General features: G+C 41.0%; 1 protein-coding gene across 1 annotated transcript; it reads left to right on the top strand.

Moving 5' to 3' along the window:
- The first annotated feature begins 10,041 nt into the window (after positions 1 to 10,041).
- On the top strand, positions 10,042 to 16,503 carry LOC142642169 (DNA replication licensing factor MCM6). The gene is made up of 17 exons (XM_075816526.1): positions 10,042 to 10,186; positions 10,335 to 10,613; positions 11,209 to 11,371; positions 11,496 to 11,689; positions 11,807 to 12,002; positions 12,100 to 12,177; positions 12,589 to 12,818; positions 12,903 to 13,017; positions 13,970 to 14,044; positions 14,132 to 14,272; positions 14,472 to 14,675; positions 14,777 to 14,938; positions 15,022 to 15,077; positions 15,173 to 15,318; positions 15,416 to 15,541; positions 15,712 to 15,842; positions 15,944 to 16,503. The coding sequence occupies exons 1-17, from the start codon at positions 10,110 to 10,112 to the stop codon at positions 16,082 to 16,084; spliced, it is 2,514 nt and encodes an 837-aa protein (XP_075672641.1). The 5' UTR covers positions 10,042 to 10,109; the 3' UTR covers positions 16,085 to 16,503.
- Positions 16,504 to 16,925: the final 422 nt, after the last annotated feature.

Here is a 16,925-nt window from a genome sequence, read left to right as displayed (position 1 = left end):
TTGACGAGATAAAGGCGTCAGGCCTTTTCGACCTTACCAGGGTGAGCCTCGCTTTCTACTTTGGTGCCCGACCAATTTTTTTATACCCTGACGTTATCTCCTCCCCTTTTTCTTCCAGGCTATGGTTCGCATGAAGGCTTTGTCAAACAGGTGCTCCGCCAAGGAAGGGGTGATTACTGGTCTGCACGAGCGCGACAAGTACCTGGCTGACGGGCAGGCGCAGTACAAGGATGCGAACCGCACCTTGGGCGCGGAGCTGAAGAATTATAAGGAAAAGCTGACGGAGGAAACCCGCCGACGGGATCTGGAGACGGAGGCCAAGGTGGCGGCGGAAAAGGAGCTGAGATCCATCCTAGTCCAAGTGGAGACGGCTAGGAATGATGCTGTGACGGAGTTTAAGGATTCGTCATCCTTCATAGACGCTTGCGCTGCCTACTACGGTGACGGGTTCGAGGACTACTTGAAGCAAGTAAAATCTGTGTATCCTAACTTGGATTTGTCAAGGATTTCAATGGATGAGTCCATCCCGTCAACCCCTGCAGGCGACGCCGTCAATGAAGAAGCTGACGACAACAGTCAGAGAGACAACAGTGTCGTTCTAGCTCAGCCAGCCGCGGATCAATCCGTTACTCTGACTCCAGCAAACCCGCACAATGGCAACCCAGATCCCGTCAGCCCTTCTGTCTCCTGCGCCCAGCCTTTTACTGCCGAAGACGATGGAAGACCCTGAGGCCCCCCATATGAACTTAAAAATTTTCTTTCTTTTTCTCTTTGAAAAGTGTAGACGAAGTTGTAGTACTTGACGCCCAATTTTCTGGGCTTTTGTAAAGACATCGCTTATTTTAATTTTAATCTCATTTTATGCTTCAAGTATGTGTGTTTTTTATTCTAAGTCAGAATTATATGTTCGTGATGAGCCCGTCAGCTTAAGGGTGACGGGGTTTTTTCTCTTTCAATTCAATTTTTGAACTGATGACGGCGTCAGCTTCTTTTCCATGAAAACTTAGGGTCGTTTTTTATCATTTCGTCAGTTTCATGGGCGACGCCGTTGGATAAAACTTAATTTTATGTCTGTCAATTTCCTAACGGCGTCAGCTTTTCTTTTTTAGCTAATCTAGTTCAATGTATCCATTCGGCTATACGCCCATCATTTCTACGAACAATGCCGTCAGCTAGCTTATTATGCCGTCACTTTGAACATAACACCGTCACTTTGTTGCATCATGGCAAGGTGACGAGTCCAAGAGGGAACAGATCAGCATTTTATTGCCCTTGTACATCTTATGCACTTGGTGATAAGGCCTTCTAGTAATGAGGTCGTCCACCTTGTTGGCCTCAGATTGGGGTCGTCCACTTTGTGGATTTTAGGTGTAAGGCCGTCCATTTTGTGGACTTATTTATAATGCCGTCCACTTGGTGGGCTTAGCCATGGGACTGTCCACTTTGTGGACTTAGAAGTAGGTTGTCCACTTTGTGGACTTAGGAATAGGCCGTCCACTTTGCGAACTTGGCCATAAGGTCGTCCAACTTGTGGACTTAGTAGTAGAGGATTTGCTGTTTTCTTCAAGGCATAAAAAATTTACTAGTCGTTTCTGAATGAACCTCCTCTTATTACGATGAATGCATAAGTAAAATTTTGTTCAAAAAAGAAAGACAAACTTTCAGTCCTTTGGACTTAAAATATACTGTAGATAAGAATAAGCTAAGACGGATAATTAAAGAGCATAAACTGGTAATGAGGAGTAATGTTCTGCTTGCTATCTTCTACTGGTAGTACTTTCTGAGATGCTCGGCGTTCCATGGGTGTCGTAGTTTCTGCCCGTCAAGAGTCTCTAGGTGATAGGTGCCCTTTCTTATCCATGATGCAATCTTGTATGGTCCTTCCCAGTTCGGGCCGAGCTTTCCTTGTGTGGGATCCCTTGCTGCGCCCATTACCTTCCTTAAAACAAGATCTCCGACTTTGAAGTCTCGGTGCTTGACTCGGGAGTTGTAGTGCTTGGCTACGAGGTCCTGGTATCTTGTGAGTCTCTGCTCAGCCACCGCCCTTACCTCGTCAATTAGATCCAGTTGTAAACGAAGCTCTCGATCATTTCTTTCCTCGTCGTGATTGTCCACCCTATAGCTCGTGAGTCCTATCTCGGCTGGAATGACCGCTTCACTCCCGTATGTCAGCTGGAAAGGGGTTTCTCCTGTAGGGGTTCATACTGTCGTTCTGTATGCCCATAACACGCTGGGTAGCATCTCAGGCCATACGCCCTTTGCCCCCTCAAGCCGAGTCTTGATGATTCGAAGCAAGGATCGGTTGGTGACTTCCACTTATCCGTTTGCCTGAGGATGGGCTGGGGAGGAATAATGGTTCTTGATTCCTAACTCTGAACAGAAGGCTCGAAAGGAGTCGTTGTCAAATTGTTTACCGTTGTCCGAAATTAAGACTCTTGGAATTCTATACCTACAAACAATGTTTCTCCATACAAAACCCCTTATATTCTTTTCAGTGATTGTGGCTAGGGCTTCAGCTTCAACCCATTTGGTGAAGTAATCGATGCCGACGACGAGGAACTTCAGCTGCCTTGCTGCCATCGGGAATGGTCCCATGATATCCAACCCCCATTGGGCGAATGGCCATGGGGCGGTTATAGGGGTCAATTCTTCCGCCGGTTGCCGAATGATGTTGCTGAACCTTTGACACTTGTCGCAAGCTCTCACATAAACCTGGGCGTCATTTTGTATTGTCGGCCAATAGTATCCGGCCCGAATCAACTTTTGTACCAATGACCGTGATCCAGAGTGGTTGTCGCATATCCCCTCGTGTACTTCTCTCATAACATAGCTTGCTTCTTCGGGGTCTACGCACCTTAGGTATGGTCGAGAAAAGCCCCTTTTGTAGAGGACATCCTTTATCAAGACAAACCGTGCAGACCGGACCTTCAGCTTCCTGGCAACCTCATTCTTATCAGGCAACGTGCCATCTTTTAGGTAGGAGATCAAGGGCGTGGTCTAATTGTTTTCGGAACCAATTTCCTGTATGCTGACAACGTCAATTAACGGTGAGGACTGAGTAAAAGAAAGTACCTTGTCAATGGTGATCATAGGCTCCGCAGATGCGGCTTTGGAAAGTCGGTCGGCATGTTCGTTTTCTCCTCTTGGAATTTGAACTATTTTGGCTTGCAGCCCATCTATTCTCTTTGTCGCTTGCTCCCAGTACTTCTTCATTTTTTCACCCTTGCCCTCGTACTCGCCGTTTACCTGGCTTGTGACGACTTGGGAGTCACAGTGAACAACCACGTTCGTGGCCCCTATAACTTGGGCAAGGTCTAAACCTGCTATCAGGGCTTCGTACTCAGCTTCATTGTTAGTTGTAGGAAAATCGAGGCGAATCATACATTTGAGCTCGTCGCCTTCCGGAGATTTAAGCACGACCCCTACCCCGCCAGCCTTCTTGTTGGACGACCCGTCAGTGAAAATGCTCCATTGGGGATTCTTTTTCTCTTCGCCTTCCGCGCTGGTGAACTCCGCAATGAAGTCGGCCACCGCTTGTCCCTTGATGGCAATGCGGGGGCGATATTGTATATCAAATTCGCTTAGTTCTATCGACCACAACGCCATTCGTCTGGCAGCCGCAGGGCTACCCATTGCTCGCCTCAAAGGTTTGTCAGTTAGGACGACTATTGTATGGGCTTGGAAATATGGCTTGAGTTTACGGGCCGCTGTAACCAAAGCAAAGGCAAGTTTTTCCATGAGAGGATATCTTTCTTATGCACCATGCAATGCCTTACTCGCGTAGTACACGGGTCGTTAAACCTTGTCGTCTTCTCTGATTAAGGCCGCGCTGACAGCTGCTGGGGAAACGGCCAGATAGAGGAACAGTTCTTCTCCTGGTTGTAAGGGGCTTAGCAACGGCGGCGAAGAGAGGTAGGCCTTCAGATCTTCGAACGCTTATTGACACTCGGCCGTCCATTCAAAAGATTTTTTCAATATTCGGAAAAAAGGTAGACATCTATCTGCCGCCTTCGATACAAATCTACTAAGTGCGGCGACCCTGCCATTGAGGCTTTGTACTTCCTTGATATTTTTAGGAGGGGCCATCCCCATAATAGCCTGAATCTTATCCGGGTTGGCCTCGATCCCTCTTTGGGATACCATGTACCCTAAGAAATTTCCTGCCGTCACTCCAAAGGCACACTTGCTTGGATTGAGCTTCATATTGTAGGAGCGAAGAGTATCAAATGTTTCCTTAAGATCCTCCAGATGAGTTTCTTCTCTTTGACTTTTGACCAGCATGTCGTCGACATATACCTGGACGTTTCTTCCAATCTGGTGTGCAAACATCTTGTTCATGAGCCTCTGATAGTTTGCGCCAGCGTTTTTCAGGCCGAAGGCCATGACCTTGTAGCAAAAGAGGCCTTGGCTTGTTACGAACGAAGTCTTCTCTTGATCAGCCTCGTCCATTCGGATTTGGTTATACCCGGAAAATGCATCCATGAAGCTTAGCAGCTGATGTTTAGCCATAGAATCCACCAGGATGTTGACCCGCGGGAGGGGGTAGCTATCTTTGGGGCATGCTTTGTTTAAGTCCGTGAAGTCGACGCACATCCTCCATTTCCCGTTGTTCTTTTTGACCATCACGACGTTCGCCAACCAATCGGGGTAATACACTTCCCTGATAAATCCAGCTTCTTGCAGTTTGCGGACTTCTTCTACTATTGCTTGATCTCTTTCTTAGGCAAAGGTTCTTTTCTTCTGTCGGACGGGCGGGAAAGATGGCGACACATTCAACCTATGCACCATGACTGACGGGTCAATTCTTGGCATGTCTTCGTGGCTCCATGCGAATATGTCTTTGTTTTCTTTCAAGAAGGTCGCGAGTTTTTGACGTATCGCCAGGTCGGCCAGGGTGCCGATTTTGGTCATTCGCTTCGGGTGGGCTTTGTCGAGAGGCACGTCTTCGAGTCTCTCGACAGGCTCTGTCGCCACCCGACGTTCCTCTATGCTCATGGCTTGAATGTGGCTGTCCATCTCCATCATGGCCACGTAACATTCGCGTGCGGATACCTGATTTCCTCTCAATTCTCCAATTCCATGATCAGTAGGGAATTTTATCATCAAATGGTATGTCGAGGTTACGGCTTTCCATGAATTGAGGGTTGGACGACCTATGATGGTATTGTAAGCCGACGAGCAATCGACTACCAGGAATGTTACATTCCGGGTGACCTGCTGTGGGTAGTCTCCAATGGTCACCGCTAAAGTGACAACGCCAAGTGGATGTACCCTCGCCCCTCCAAAGCCAATGAGTGGGGCGTTAGCCGGAATTAGTCGTTCCTTTTTAATTCCCATCTGTTGGAAAGCGGGATAGTAAAAGATGTCTGCTGAACTACCGTTGTCTACGAGAACTCGGTGTATGTTATAGTCTCCTGCCCCTATGGTGACGACCAAAGCGTCGTCGTGGGGGTGATGAAGGTGCCGGGCGTCTACTTCCGAAAATTCAATGGGGGGATTGTCAATCCGTGACCTTTCAAGCGAGGGACTTGTCATCTGGACGTTCTGGACCGTTCTGATGTATGTCTTTCGAGCTTTCTTGGAAGACCCGGCGATCGTGATGCCTCCTACAATCGTCCTTATATCTCCTACAGGTTGCCTGGGGCGATCATTGTCTCGCCGAGTGGCTTGATTTTGTGACGGGTCCGCCCTCTCCTTGTTGACGAACCTCTGCAACCTTCCTCGCCTAATAAGAGCTTCTATTTGCTGTTTCAAGTTGTAGCAATCGGCGGTGTCATGGCCGTGATCCTGATGAAAACGGCAGTATTTGTCCCTCGGTCTCCTGTTGGGATCTCCCTTCAGTTTGCCAGGAAAGGCCAAAGTTTCCTCCTCTTTAATCTGCATCAGCACCTGGTCGATGGGCGCATTTAAGGGAGTGAAGTTCATGAATCTTCCTGTAGGCGGCTTGGGTCGTCGATCATCTCGTCGCTCTCTGGTTCTCGCCCTTTTTTGTCTTCTGTCTGGTTGTGCATCTTCTTGTCTTTCCCTTTTTCTGGGCTTGTCCTCTTGGGCGAGCAAAGCATCCTCCGCATTCATGTACTTCGTCGCCCTGTAGTGTACATCGGACATAGTCTTTGGGTCATTCTTGCATAGAGAAAATAAGAACCTACCCTCTCGTAGCCCGTTCATGAATGCTGCCACAAGTATCTTGTCATCTGCCTCGTCTATCGAGAGGGATTCCTTGTTAAAGCAGGCTATATATGACCTTAATGTCTCGTTTTCTCGTTGCTTAATACTCAGTATACACGTAGTAGATCTCTTGTGTCGGTGACTCCCAATAAAATGTGATACGAACTGTGCGCCTAGTTCCTTAAAAGTGCCGATGGAATTGGGCGTCAGCCTACTGTACCAATCCCTCGCAGGCCCTTTCAAGGTGGTGAGAAAAGTCCTGCACATGATTTCGTCCGGTACGCCCTGAAGATGCATTAGGGTTCTAAAGGATTCCAAGTGGTCCAATGGGTCCTTGGATCCGTCGTAATTCTCCACGTGTGGCATGCGAAACTTTGGAGGAAGAGTGCATGAATTCACGAGCGCTGTAAAAGGCGAATCCGTCCTGTGGACTAGGTCGTCCAGGTTGCTGGATACTCGTCCTCTAAGGGCGTTCATCATTACGTCCATACGTTCCCTCATCTCCTGCATCTCAGCAGCGATGTGGGTCGGCAAGGTGTCTGAGACGGATGGTAGGTTAGTTTCTTGTCGCTCCGGTCTAGTCGGAGCGTTGCTGCCCTCAGGTCCTTCCGCATTCCTTCCTTCCAGACTATCATCTTCCTGGTCTTCCTCTGGTGCACTCTGGTGTGCAGTCCTCTGTCGCAACTGTTCCTCCAGATCATGATTCTGCTTGGTGAGGCGCTTAACTGCCGCTGCAAGCGTTTGGACCTGCCTTTCTAGAGCTGTGGCGTGCGGTTCGTCGCCTTGGTTGTTGTTTGTTGCCATCGATCGAGTGAGTACCATGCAACTTTTTGTCTCAGAAATAGAGCAAGGCTGTGATACTCGAAGATGTCCTCCCCACAGACGGCGCCAACTGATGATGCCGAAGAAATCACCAGTAAGCTGCGAATACTCCTCAGATCGAAGCAACACCTGCAAAGAGAAAATAGATGATCGAACAGAGAGCACCGGTGTGGTGCCGGCCAAAAACCCTCCGACGATCAAGTTATAGTCTTTTAAACAACCCTAGAGTGCCAGAGTTGAGATAATTGTGCGTACCTTTGGGTCATGAGGGTTTTGGGGTATATATAGTGGTATAGGGTCGAAATAAACGCCTCGGTGAAGAAGTACTTTCCTTTTAGAAGAGTAATTTGTAGATCTTTGCCTATTGTATAGAGCCATTTCCTTATAGGAATCTTCTTGACTAAAGCCGAACGTGTAGCGCAAGAACTTTCCTTATATTCACGTATGTAGAAGTCAAGATAGGCTAAGAATGAAGGTTGGATTGCTCCTTCAGCTTCTACCTGCCAAGGTCGTCAGCCCACGTGTACCTCCTACACTGTCGTCAGCCTATGTATGTCTCCACAAAGAATGTCAGCCAAGGACCTTTACAACCAAGGTCGTCAGCCTTGACTCGTCAACTTGATCTGTTAGCCTAACGTCGTTACGTAAGGGGTATGACCTCGAACGTCAAAAGGAGGCATCCTAATGAGACTGGCTGACGGGTTGTATATTCTCGTCAGCCTCCTTAATGTATTGACAACTTGTAAAAAACGTTACTATCAATGACAACCTGGTAAAAATATATTTTTAATTCCACTTAAAATGCCTACAAAATAGGGCACTCTCCTACTAATCCATGTCTTCAAAATTAACTTATCCAATTTTTTTTATTAAAAAAACTTATGACACTAAACCAAAAAAAAAAAAAAAAAGCTTCATCGTATACGCAAAACGCATGTAATGAGGTTAGTGTGTGTGTATATATATATGTATATGTATATATAGACACACACTAGTCTTTGACTCAGAGGTTTTTCTATTTTTTTTAGGTAAATGTTAATAACTTACATTTATTATAATTTAGAAATATATTTCTTAATTTTTCAAACAAATATAAACTTTAGAAATTTGAACGTAAAGGGAAAAAATCATAAATTTTAATAGTTTTATTTTTTAATTTAAAATAAAATTTGTTATTTGACATTTATGACCATATTTTTAAATGAAGTTACCCTTTATTAATGGAGGTATTTTTGAACTACAAAAAAGTTTAGTCTTTTTTTTTTTTAAAGTCGACATAAAAGTTTAATTGAAAGAAGGAAATCCTCTTTTACACACGCACATATGTATATAGACACACACGCTCCCTAATCCCAACTTTTATTTTTTAAACCATATTCTTTTATTTATTTGAGAAGGAAACCATATTCTTATTTGGTTTGACTTAAATAAAACATGCAACCATGAACCAAGACACTATTGAGTATTGACTATACTAGCAATTAATATACACCCATCCATATGTGTAATTTTTTTTTTTTTTTTTTGTTGTTGAGTTTTTGAACGAATTAACTCGCATTTACGAAATTACAAATATCCGCCTCCAAAAACAACACCTATCTTGAATATCACTCGCAAAATTCTAAACACATAATAATAATTTGACAACTTCAACATGATTGTCAAAAAAAAAAAAAAGTTGACAACTTCAAACAAGCAAGAGCAACATGATTGACATTGACCCTAAAATTCAAACACATGTGGTCATTAGTTTGAATTTTTAATTATGGTAGACATTTAAGCACTAGATAGTTCTAAGTAGATAATGTTGGATTCTTTTAAGTATTTAAGATAATTATTTTATCTTATTGGATAATGTAATTATTTTTATCAATGGGATTTTAATTGTTGAAGAACATAATCAAGAAATAGTAGAAATAAGTTGAAAACCATGGATAATCCCTAAAATTAATGAAAAATTCAGATACAAATAAAAATAAAAATCTCTACAAATGAAATTTTGAGTATATCTTTTAGTGTGTGTATATATATATATAGTTTTTTGAGAGAACAGTAATTAGCCTTTTGGCAGATAATTTTTTAAATGCAAAATAAATAATTATGTAAATAATTCAACAAATCACACTTTGTCTCTACTCGGATTATCTTGTTCTTGCATGCCTAACATTATCTTCAATTCAAATCAACAGAAATAAGTGTTTTGTTAAATTTTAAATAATCTTTTAAATAACCAGTTAATAACTAAATGAATCATATGCATTCATGTCAGTGGTTAAAACTTAAAACATCCTTTAAAATTTTAAATAATAAAGATTGGTCGATTGTATACCTTGATAAAAAAAAAAATTTTAAAATTTTTTTTGACTTTTGACTCTGAAAAGTGAAAAGAACCATTTTACACTTAAATTCATCGAAGGCTTCATATAATATATATATATATATATATATATATATATATATATATATATATATACACACATATATACTAGCCTCTAAGCACGCTTGCCTCTTCTATTTTTTTGGATAAAGATTAAAAATTTGCATCTATTATAATTTAGAAATATATAATTTTTAGTAGCAATTGTAATTTCTTTTTTGAAGATGAATAAAAAAAAAAAATTTAGAAGCTATCTTTTTGAATTCATAATGAAATTTGTTATTTGATATTTATGACTCTATTTTTAAATGAAGTTACCATTCATTAACGAGGATATTTTTAAACTTAAAAAAAAGCCCACGTATCTTTCCTCTCAAAAAAATTGGGAGGGGGAGTCGGTCCCAAATGAAACTATTGGCAAATAGCCGAATACCCAAAAAAAAAAAAAAAAAAAAAAAAATTTGTTATGGAATTGGGCCTTCACAACAACAACATTTCTTGTAGGGGCCATATTAGGCTTATATTCGTATTGGGCCTTTTGGGTCCAATATCCTGAACAAAAGGCCCACAAAATAGAGAAGAGAAGAGTTTTTTGGCGCGAAACCGTTGGGTCCCTCTCCTTATTTTCCCGCCATATCTATCCCCCTTTCCTTAGAATTCAGATCTCTCAGAAACTCACTCAGAGAGAGAGAGAGAGAGAGAGAGAGAGCTAGGGTTTCTGTATCCGACTCAGAAGAAGAAAATGGAAGCATTTGGTGGTTACTTCGTCGATGAAAAAGCCGTTCGAGTCGAAACCATTTTCCTCGACTTCCTCCGAAGGTTTCCTCCTTTCGCTTTTTTCCAATTGTGAAATTTTTAAGTTTTTAGAAAAATTGTGTTTTTTTTGTATATATACATATCTGTCTGTGTATTTGTGTGTGTGTGTTTTTTTGGTGTTGATTGTGAAATTTGTGGATGGAATTTCCAGCTTTAGGGTTGGGAATAATGCGGCGGAGCCGTACTACGAGGCGGAGATCGAAGCGATGAGAGGGAGCGAGTCGAGCACGATGTTCATCGACTTCTCGCACGTGATGCAGTTCAATAATCTTCTCCAGAAAGCCATTTCCGACGAGTACTTGCGGTTCGAGCCGTATTTGAAGAACGCTTGCAAGCGGTTTGTGATGGAGCAGAGGCCCACTTTCATCGCCGACGATAACCCTAACAAGGATATCAACATTGCCTTCTTCAATCTCCCAATTACTAAGAGGTATACTTTTTTTTTTTTTTTTGAAATGATTTGTATTGAGCAATTGGGTTCTTTCTTCAATTATGGAATGTGCTTGTGTTGTTTTGTTTTTTCTTTGAGTTGAGTTGGTATTATGTGTTATGAGAAATTGAGAAGGTTGCTTGCTAGTTAATATGGGCAATGGTGACAAAGTGATATGTTTCTGTTAGGAATATGTTTTTGGTGAAAGAATATATGATCTTTAGGAAATTGACATTGATTAATGATAAATTACTGGTTGTTCTAACAGCTTAAATTGATAGAAAATGGCGAGTTTAATCACTTAACAGACAAGGTTTGAACTCAAGATCAATTGCACCGATACCAAAAGTTTAAGCTGAGGAAATGGTGAATTTAATCACTTAGTCATAATTATAACAATTGAAACAAAAAGAAAGGTTTCATACCCTTTATTTTCTTTTTCATTTTTTGGTTTGTTCTGCGCATGAAAATATCAACACAAGTAAGCAAGATTACAATAGGATAAGTTCAACTAGGGTTATTAGTTCTTGTGTAGATTATACATACATGTGTGTAAATCTTAATGATTTTGAGCTTTTATATCTTTTTCCCACAGGTTGAGGGAGTTGGCTACAGCAGAAATTGGGAAACTGGTATCAGTGACTGGAGTGGTGACTCGCACGAGTGAGGTTCGACCAGAGCTTCTCCAAGGGACTTTCAAGTGCTTGGAATGTGGGAGCATCATAAAAAATGTTGAGCAACAGTTTAAGTACACTGAGGTGGGTCCGAAGTAGTAATTAATTTGTTGCTTATTTGAACTAAATATTGTGTTTCAGTGCTGTCTACTGGGCACAATGATGGATTGTAAACCTGTATTCATTTGTGTTGACTGTGAGGTTGCAGCCAACAATATGCGTGAATGCAACCTGTGCAAATAGAGCAAGGTGGGCTTTGCTTCGGCAAGATAGCAAATTTGCAGATTGGCAGAGGGTAAGAATGCAGGAGACTTCCAAAGAGATACCTGCGGGCTCCCTTCCCAGATCACTGGATGTTATTCTGCGCCACGAGATTGTTGAACAGGCCAGGGCTGGTGACACGTAAGATAAATTTACTTTCCTGTATCATGTTGGGTCACTCAAGCTTAATACAATAATCTTTTGGTTAATTTGATAATCTAACCTCCAAATTTTGCCTGATTTTCCATGCCCATACAGGGTCATCTTCACTGGCACTGTGGTTGTGATACCAGACATAATGGCATTGGCATCCCCTGGAGAGAGAGCAGAATGTCGTCGTGAAGCTGCTCAGCGCAACAATTCTGCTGTTGGAAATGAAGGTGTGAGGGGCCTGCGATCATTGGGAGTGAGAGACCTCTCCTATCGCCTTGCCTTTATTGCCAATTCAGTTCAGGTTGGTCACTGAGTGGTTTGTTATCAGCTTCTCTTTTAGTATAGCTACAAGAGATGTCTTTCTATGATCTTTGTTTCATAAATGCCTCTTTGTTCAGATTGCTGATGGTAGAAGGAATACTGACATCAGGAATAGAAAGAAGGAAGCTGATGAAGATGACAGCCAGAAGTTCACAGTTAGTTTATTGATCCATTGTCTCCACTAGTTTTCTTATAGGTCCCTGTTTGCCTGAGAAGTAGTTACATTAATCTGTTTCTTGATTGCTTTTTGTTGCATAATCTCCAGCTAATAGAGTGCTGTTACTTGACTTCTTTGATTTTAAAATATGCCCATGATTCGAGTTGTATAATATCCATCTTGTCTGATTATGTAGGTAATATGCAAAGTATATTGTATGCCTCTCAAGAGGATCCCAGTCAGCAATATTAAACTCTTTTCAGAATGTCTTCAATATTTTGATGATTCATTTCCCTGGCTCTCATCATATTTATATAAGAAGCTTTACCTTGCTATGTTCCATTAGGTTTCACCACTTATATTTTTGGAAAAATACCCCACGATTATGGTTATTTTGTTATTACGGCAGGCAGAAGAACTAGATGATATTCAAAGAATGAGAAATACTCCCGATTTTTTCCCTAAGCTTGTTGATAGCATAGCTCCAACTGTGTTTGGACACCAAGATATAAAGCGAGCAATCCTTCTTATGCTTCTGGGTGGTGTTCACAAATTTACTCATGAAGGCATCAACCTAAGGGGTGACATCAATGTCTGTATCGTTGGAGATCCCAGTTGTGCTAAGTCTCAGTTCCTCAAGTATGCCGCTATTTCTGCCTTTTATCATTTCAACTATCATGTTTTGTACAAACCATTTACATATGCTGGGATATGAATTCACAGGTATACTTCAGGCATAGTTCCAAGATCTGTTTACACATCTGGAAAATCCTCCTCTGCTGCTGGGTTGACTGCAACTGTGGCCAAAGAACCAGAAACTGGTGAATTCTGTATTGAGGTAGAATTTAATTTATGTTTACCCTTTTGTAAATTTGATCCATAAATTGTATTGAATCCTATCAGTCACAGCACCTGTGTTGGGTTAACAGGGAAATAGAAGACCATTTTCATCAAACTGCCAAAGTTTGATATTTTTATTGTCCTAGTTCGTTGACAATATCAGAGGGGCTCTATACATTTGGATCAATAGTTTTCTTAAGTTGATCCATTACTAGGATATTATTCTTGATCAATATCTTGTACCCTTGATTTTTTTTTTTCTCATGCACTTATGACTCCTGAAACAAATTCCATTAGCCATTGCTAGTGACTCAACAGCCAAAAAACTTGTCCCCATAGTGTGCATTCCTGCGTTTTCTACTAAAATATTAATGTGATTCATATGCAAGTAGTCCAAGCAATGTAAGATTTAAATTTTCTTTTGCAATGCTTGTCATGTGTCAACTCATCAAGCTTGCATGTCATTTTTTAATTGTACTGTCTTGTGTCAAACTTATTAAGGGAAACATAACATTGTGTTGTGTAAGATTTCTAAATTAAGCCACTAGTTTTGTTAAAAGGAGAACTGCTGGATTTGCATTGGCCATCACAGAAGAATGGAACTGGGACTTGCATGCCCCAGCACTAATATTAAGAACATGATGTTTATACTAGCTTGGTAATGAAATGCAATAGCTATTGACATACTGAATCTGGATGCAACTCACTGGGCTCAAACAACAATCAAGAGGGGAAAGAAAGGGGGGCTTTCTAGCTTAGATGTGCTATATAGTTTTTGGGTTATAAATTTAAGTGTGAACTACAATAGTGTACAAAGCAAACATCTATGAGAAGGCAAGGATGCTTGCATTTTGAATTTTCTTTTTGGCCTCTTGTCATGTATCTAATATCTATGCATATCAAGCAATGTTTTATATGATCTGATATATCTCATCTGACTTTAATTTCAGGCTGGTGCACTGATGCTTGCTGACAATGGCGTTTGTTGCATTGATGAATTTGACAAGATGGATATCAGAGATCAGGTAATTATTTTATTAATTTATTTAAAACAAATTGGCATATTATGCATGGAGCAATTTCAGATGTCTAATATGTAAATGGACTTGAAGGTGGCAATTCATGAAGCCATGGAGCAACAGACAATAAGCATCACAAAAGCAGGTATACAAGCAACACTAAATGCTCGGACATCAATTCTTGCTGCCGCCAACCCCGCTGGGGGGCGATATGACAAGTCTAAACCACTTAAGGTAAGAATATTGTTACAGCTTATAGGGGCACCGTGCAAGTGTTCTCAAAAGTGCATGGGTTTTTGGCCTAGTCTTTCACCCTTTTTATATTTTCTATTGTTGCATGAGAAACGTGAGTCCTAGTCTTTACAGTGGTGTGCTGATTAAATTTGAGGCTTTTATTCATGAGGACTAATCTCTTTAATTTATATTTTCTCAGTATAATGTGGCTCTTCCCCCTGCTATTCTTTCAAGATTTGATCTGGTATATGTTATGATTGACGATCCAAATGATCAAACTGACTACCACATTGCCCACCACATTGTGAGAGTACATCAGAAGCGTGAAGATGCACTTGTTCCTGCTTTCACAACTGCAGAGCTGAAACGTTATATCGCTTATGCAAAAACTCTGAAACCCAAGGTCTGGTGTTTACACTTTCCTCACTCATGAGGCTGTTTTTTGTCAGGAGAAGCTTCTTTTGCCAACGTTTACTGCTTCTGACAGTGTTTAAACTAATGCAGCTAACCTCAGAAGCTAGGAAACTGTTGGTGGACTCTTATGTTGCTCTCCGTAGAGGCGATACAGCTCCAGGGAGTAGAGTTGCTTATCGCATGACAGTAAGGCAGCTGGAGGCACTGATCAGACTGTCAGAAGCCATTGCTCGAAGTCATTTGGAAACACAGGTGTTTTAAGTTTGGGAACTTATCCATCTGCATTGTGATTGTAATACATACTGCATTACACTTAAAGAGATTTTCTTTTGCAGATACATCCACGTCATGTTAATGTAGCGGTGAAATTGCTAAAAAAATCCATAATCAGGCAAGAAAATAATGAAAATATGTTGAAGATCCTCTCTTGTCTTTTTCTCTCATGTAGTTTTTAGGCGATAACGTGTATTCTATTTTGCCATGTAGTGTGGAGTCTGGCGAGATTGATCTGTCAGAGTTTCAAGACGAAATTCGTGATGATGGCAATGTTGGTGGTGATGGAAATGATGGCACTGGTCAAGATGATGCTCAACCAAGCAACTCTACAGCTGAGCCAGCTTCTGGGGATGTTGGTGAGATCACATCGCCTATGCTACTTGTTTAAATTATTCATTGTTAGACTTACATAGACAACCCATCTATTCTCTTTAATTGTTTTATGATGTGCAGAAAGTGGAGCAGGGTCTTTAAATCAACAAGGGAAGAAACTTGTGATCACGGATGAATATTTTCAAAGGGTTACCCAAGCTCTAGTTATGCGCCTTAGACAGCATGAAGAAACTATAACACAAGAAGGTAAACCAAATGCACCCTTTGCCATTTATTGTTTTAATAGATCCTTGAATATCTCATGAAAGGATATATTCAACTAAACATGTGCTGCTTTAGAAGTTGTTCATGGTTTATTAATTCTTCATCATTGTAATCCATGGCCTTGAAACATTTTGTGGGCTTCGTATTTGCAGGGACTGGGCTGGCTGGAATGAGACAGAGGGACTTGATTCAATGGTATGTGGCTCAGCAGAATGAGAAAAATAACTACAGCTCCATGGAGGAGGCAGCAACTGAAGTTTCCAAACTTAAAGCTATTATAGAGGTAAATCAACAGCAATCTTGCATCCTACCAAGTATTATAGGATCACATGAATTAAAAAAATGGTATCTGTTAATTTTACATAACAAGTGCTTGTAATGCAGAGTTTGGTACGAAGGGAAGGCCATTTGATAGTGGTAGATGATGGTAGGCAAGCAGCGGAGGGTGAAGCTGCAGGGCAACCCACATCTGTATCTAGAAATGACAGAATTTTAGCTGTTAATCCAAATTATGTCATCGATTGAGGAGGCAAAGCTTTTAAGACCATGAAACAACCTCATCTATGGTCTCGACACTTCGTAGTTTTCTTCATGTAACTTAGCCATGTGTTCTGCAGCAAGTTAGGCTCTACAATTCTATGGTGGATCTGGTACAGATGAAAGTTTGGTGCCATCAACAGCCTAGTGCGTGTCGTTAGACAGTTTACTAATGAAAGGAAGTATGGTTGCCTGACTGATTATTTTTCGATTTTTCAATGTTATCTAGAGTACAGCGGGTTGCTGCTGCAAGAGGTGAATTTTTCTAGTAATTTGTTGTAACTTATGTCAGTGGTGCATCTCCTTGAATCTTAATCCTTTTCATTGTGAATTAGTTGAGTTTCAAGCTGTTAATTGTAACATTTTTTGTTTTGTTTCTGTAGTGTTAATTGTAACAGTTTCTTCAATGTTTTAGTACTATAACCAGCTATGCGGAAACCTCAATTTAGGAAAAATCCTGTATTTGACTAACGTAAAATGCTTCAATTAAGCATAAAGCGGCACCTAATTAACTTCACTTGGAAAGTACAATTTCATACAAAAGTAATTTCAAGAGACTTCTAGTACAACTTATGCCTTTTGGTATTATTAACATAGATTTTCATTCAAGATTCAAATTCTCCATCTCTATTGTAAATATCAAATTAAAAAAAAAAATCCAAGAGTGATCAATTCAATTAAAATGCAATTGCACATGCATTTGAGCCTCCATGCAATTACAAGCGTCTTTCACCAAAAGAGATAGCTCGCCTAGGAATTGGTTTCTCTACTAACTATATCATAATTGGACCCACTTTTTAAAGAGATATTTATTTGATAGCTTGTTTTT

Source organism: Castanea sativa, chromosome 7, assembly GCF_040712315.1.
Source record: "Castanea sativa cultivar Marrone di Chiusa Pesio chromosome 7, ASM4071231v1".
In the NCBI taxonomy this organism is placed as follows: domain Eukaryota; kingdom Viridiplantae; phylum Streptophyta; class Magnoliopsida; order Fagales; family Fagaceae; genus Castanea; species Castanea sativa.
This window is presented reverse-complemented; position numbering and strand designations above follow the sequence as displayed.

Bases quoted from the DNA above. Each gene is read 5' to 3' on its own strand.
- LOC142642169 (XM_075816526.1), top strand. From the start codon at position 10,110: ATGGAAGCATTTGGTGGTTACTTCGTCGATGAAAAAGCCGTTCGAGTC. The intron at 11,372-11,495 runs GTGGGTCCGAAG...GTGAGGTTGCAG, and splicing joins AACAGTTTAAGTACACTGAG to CCAACAATATGCGTGAATGC. The intron at 15,319-15,415 runs GTGAGATCACAT...TATGATGTGCAG, and splicing joins GCCAGCTTCTGGGGATGTTG to AAAGTGGAGCAGGGTCTTTA.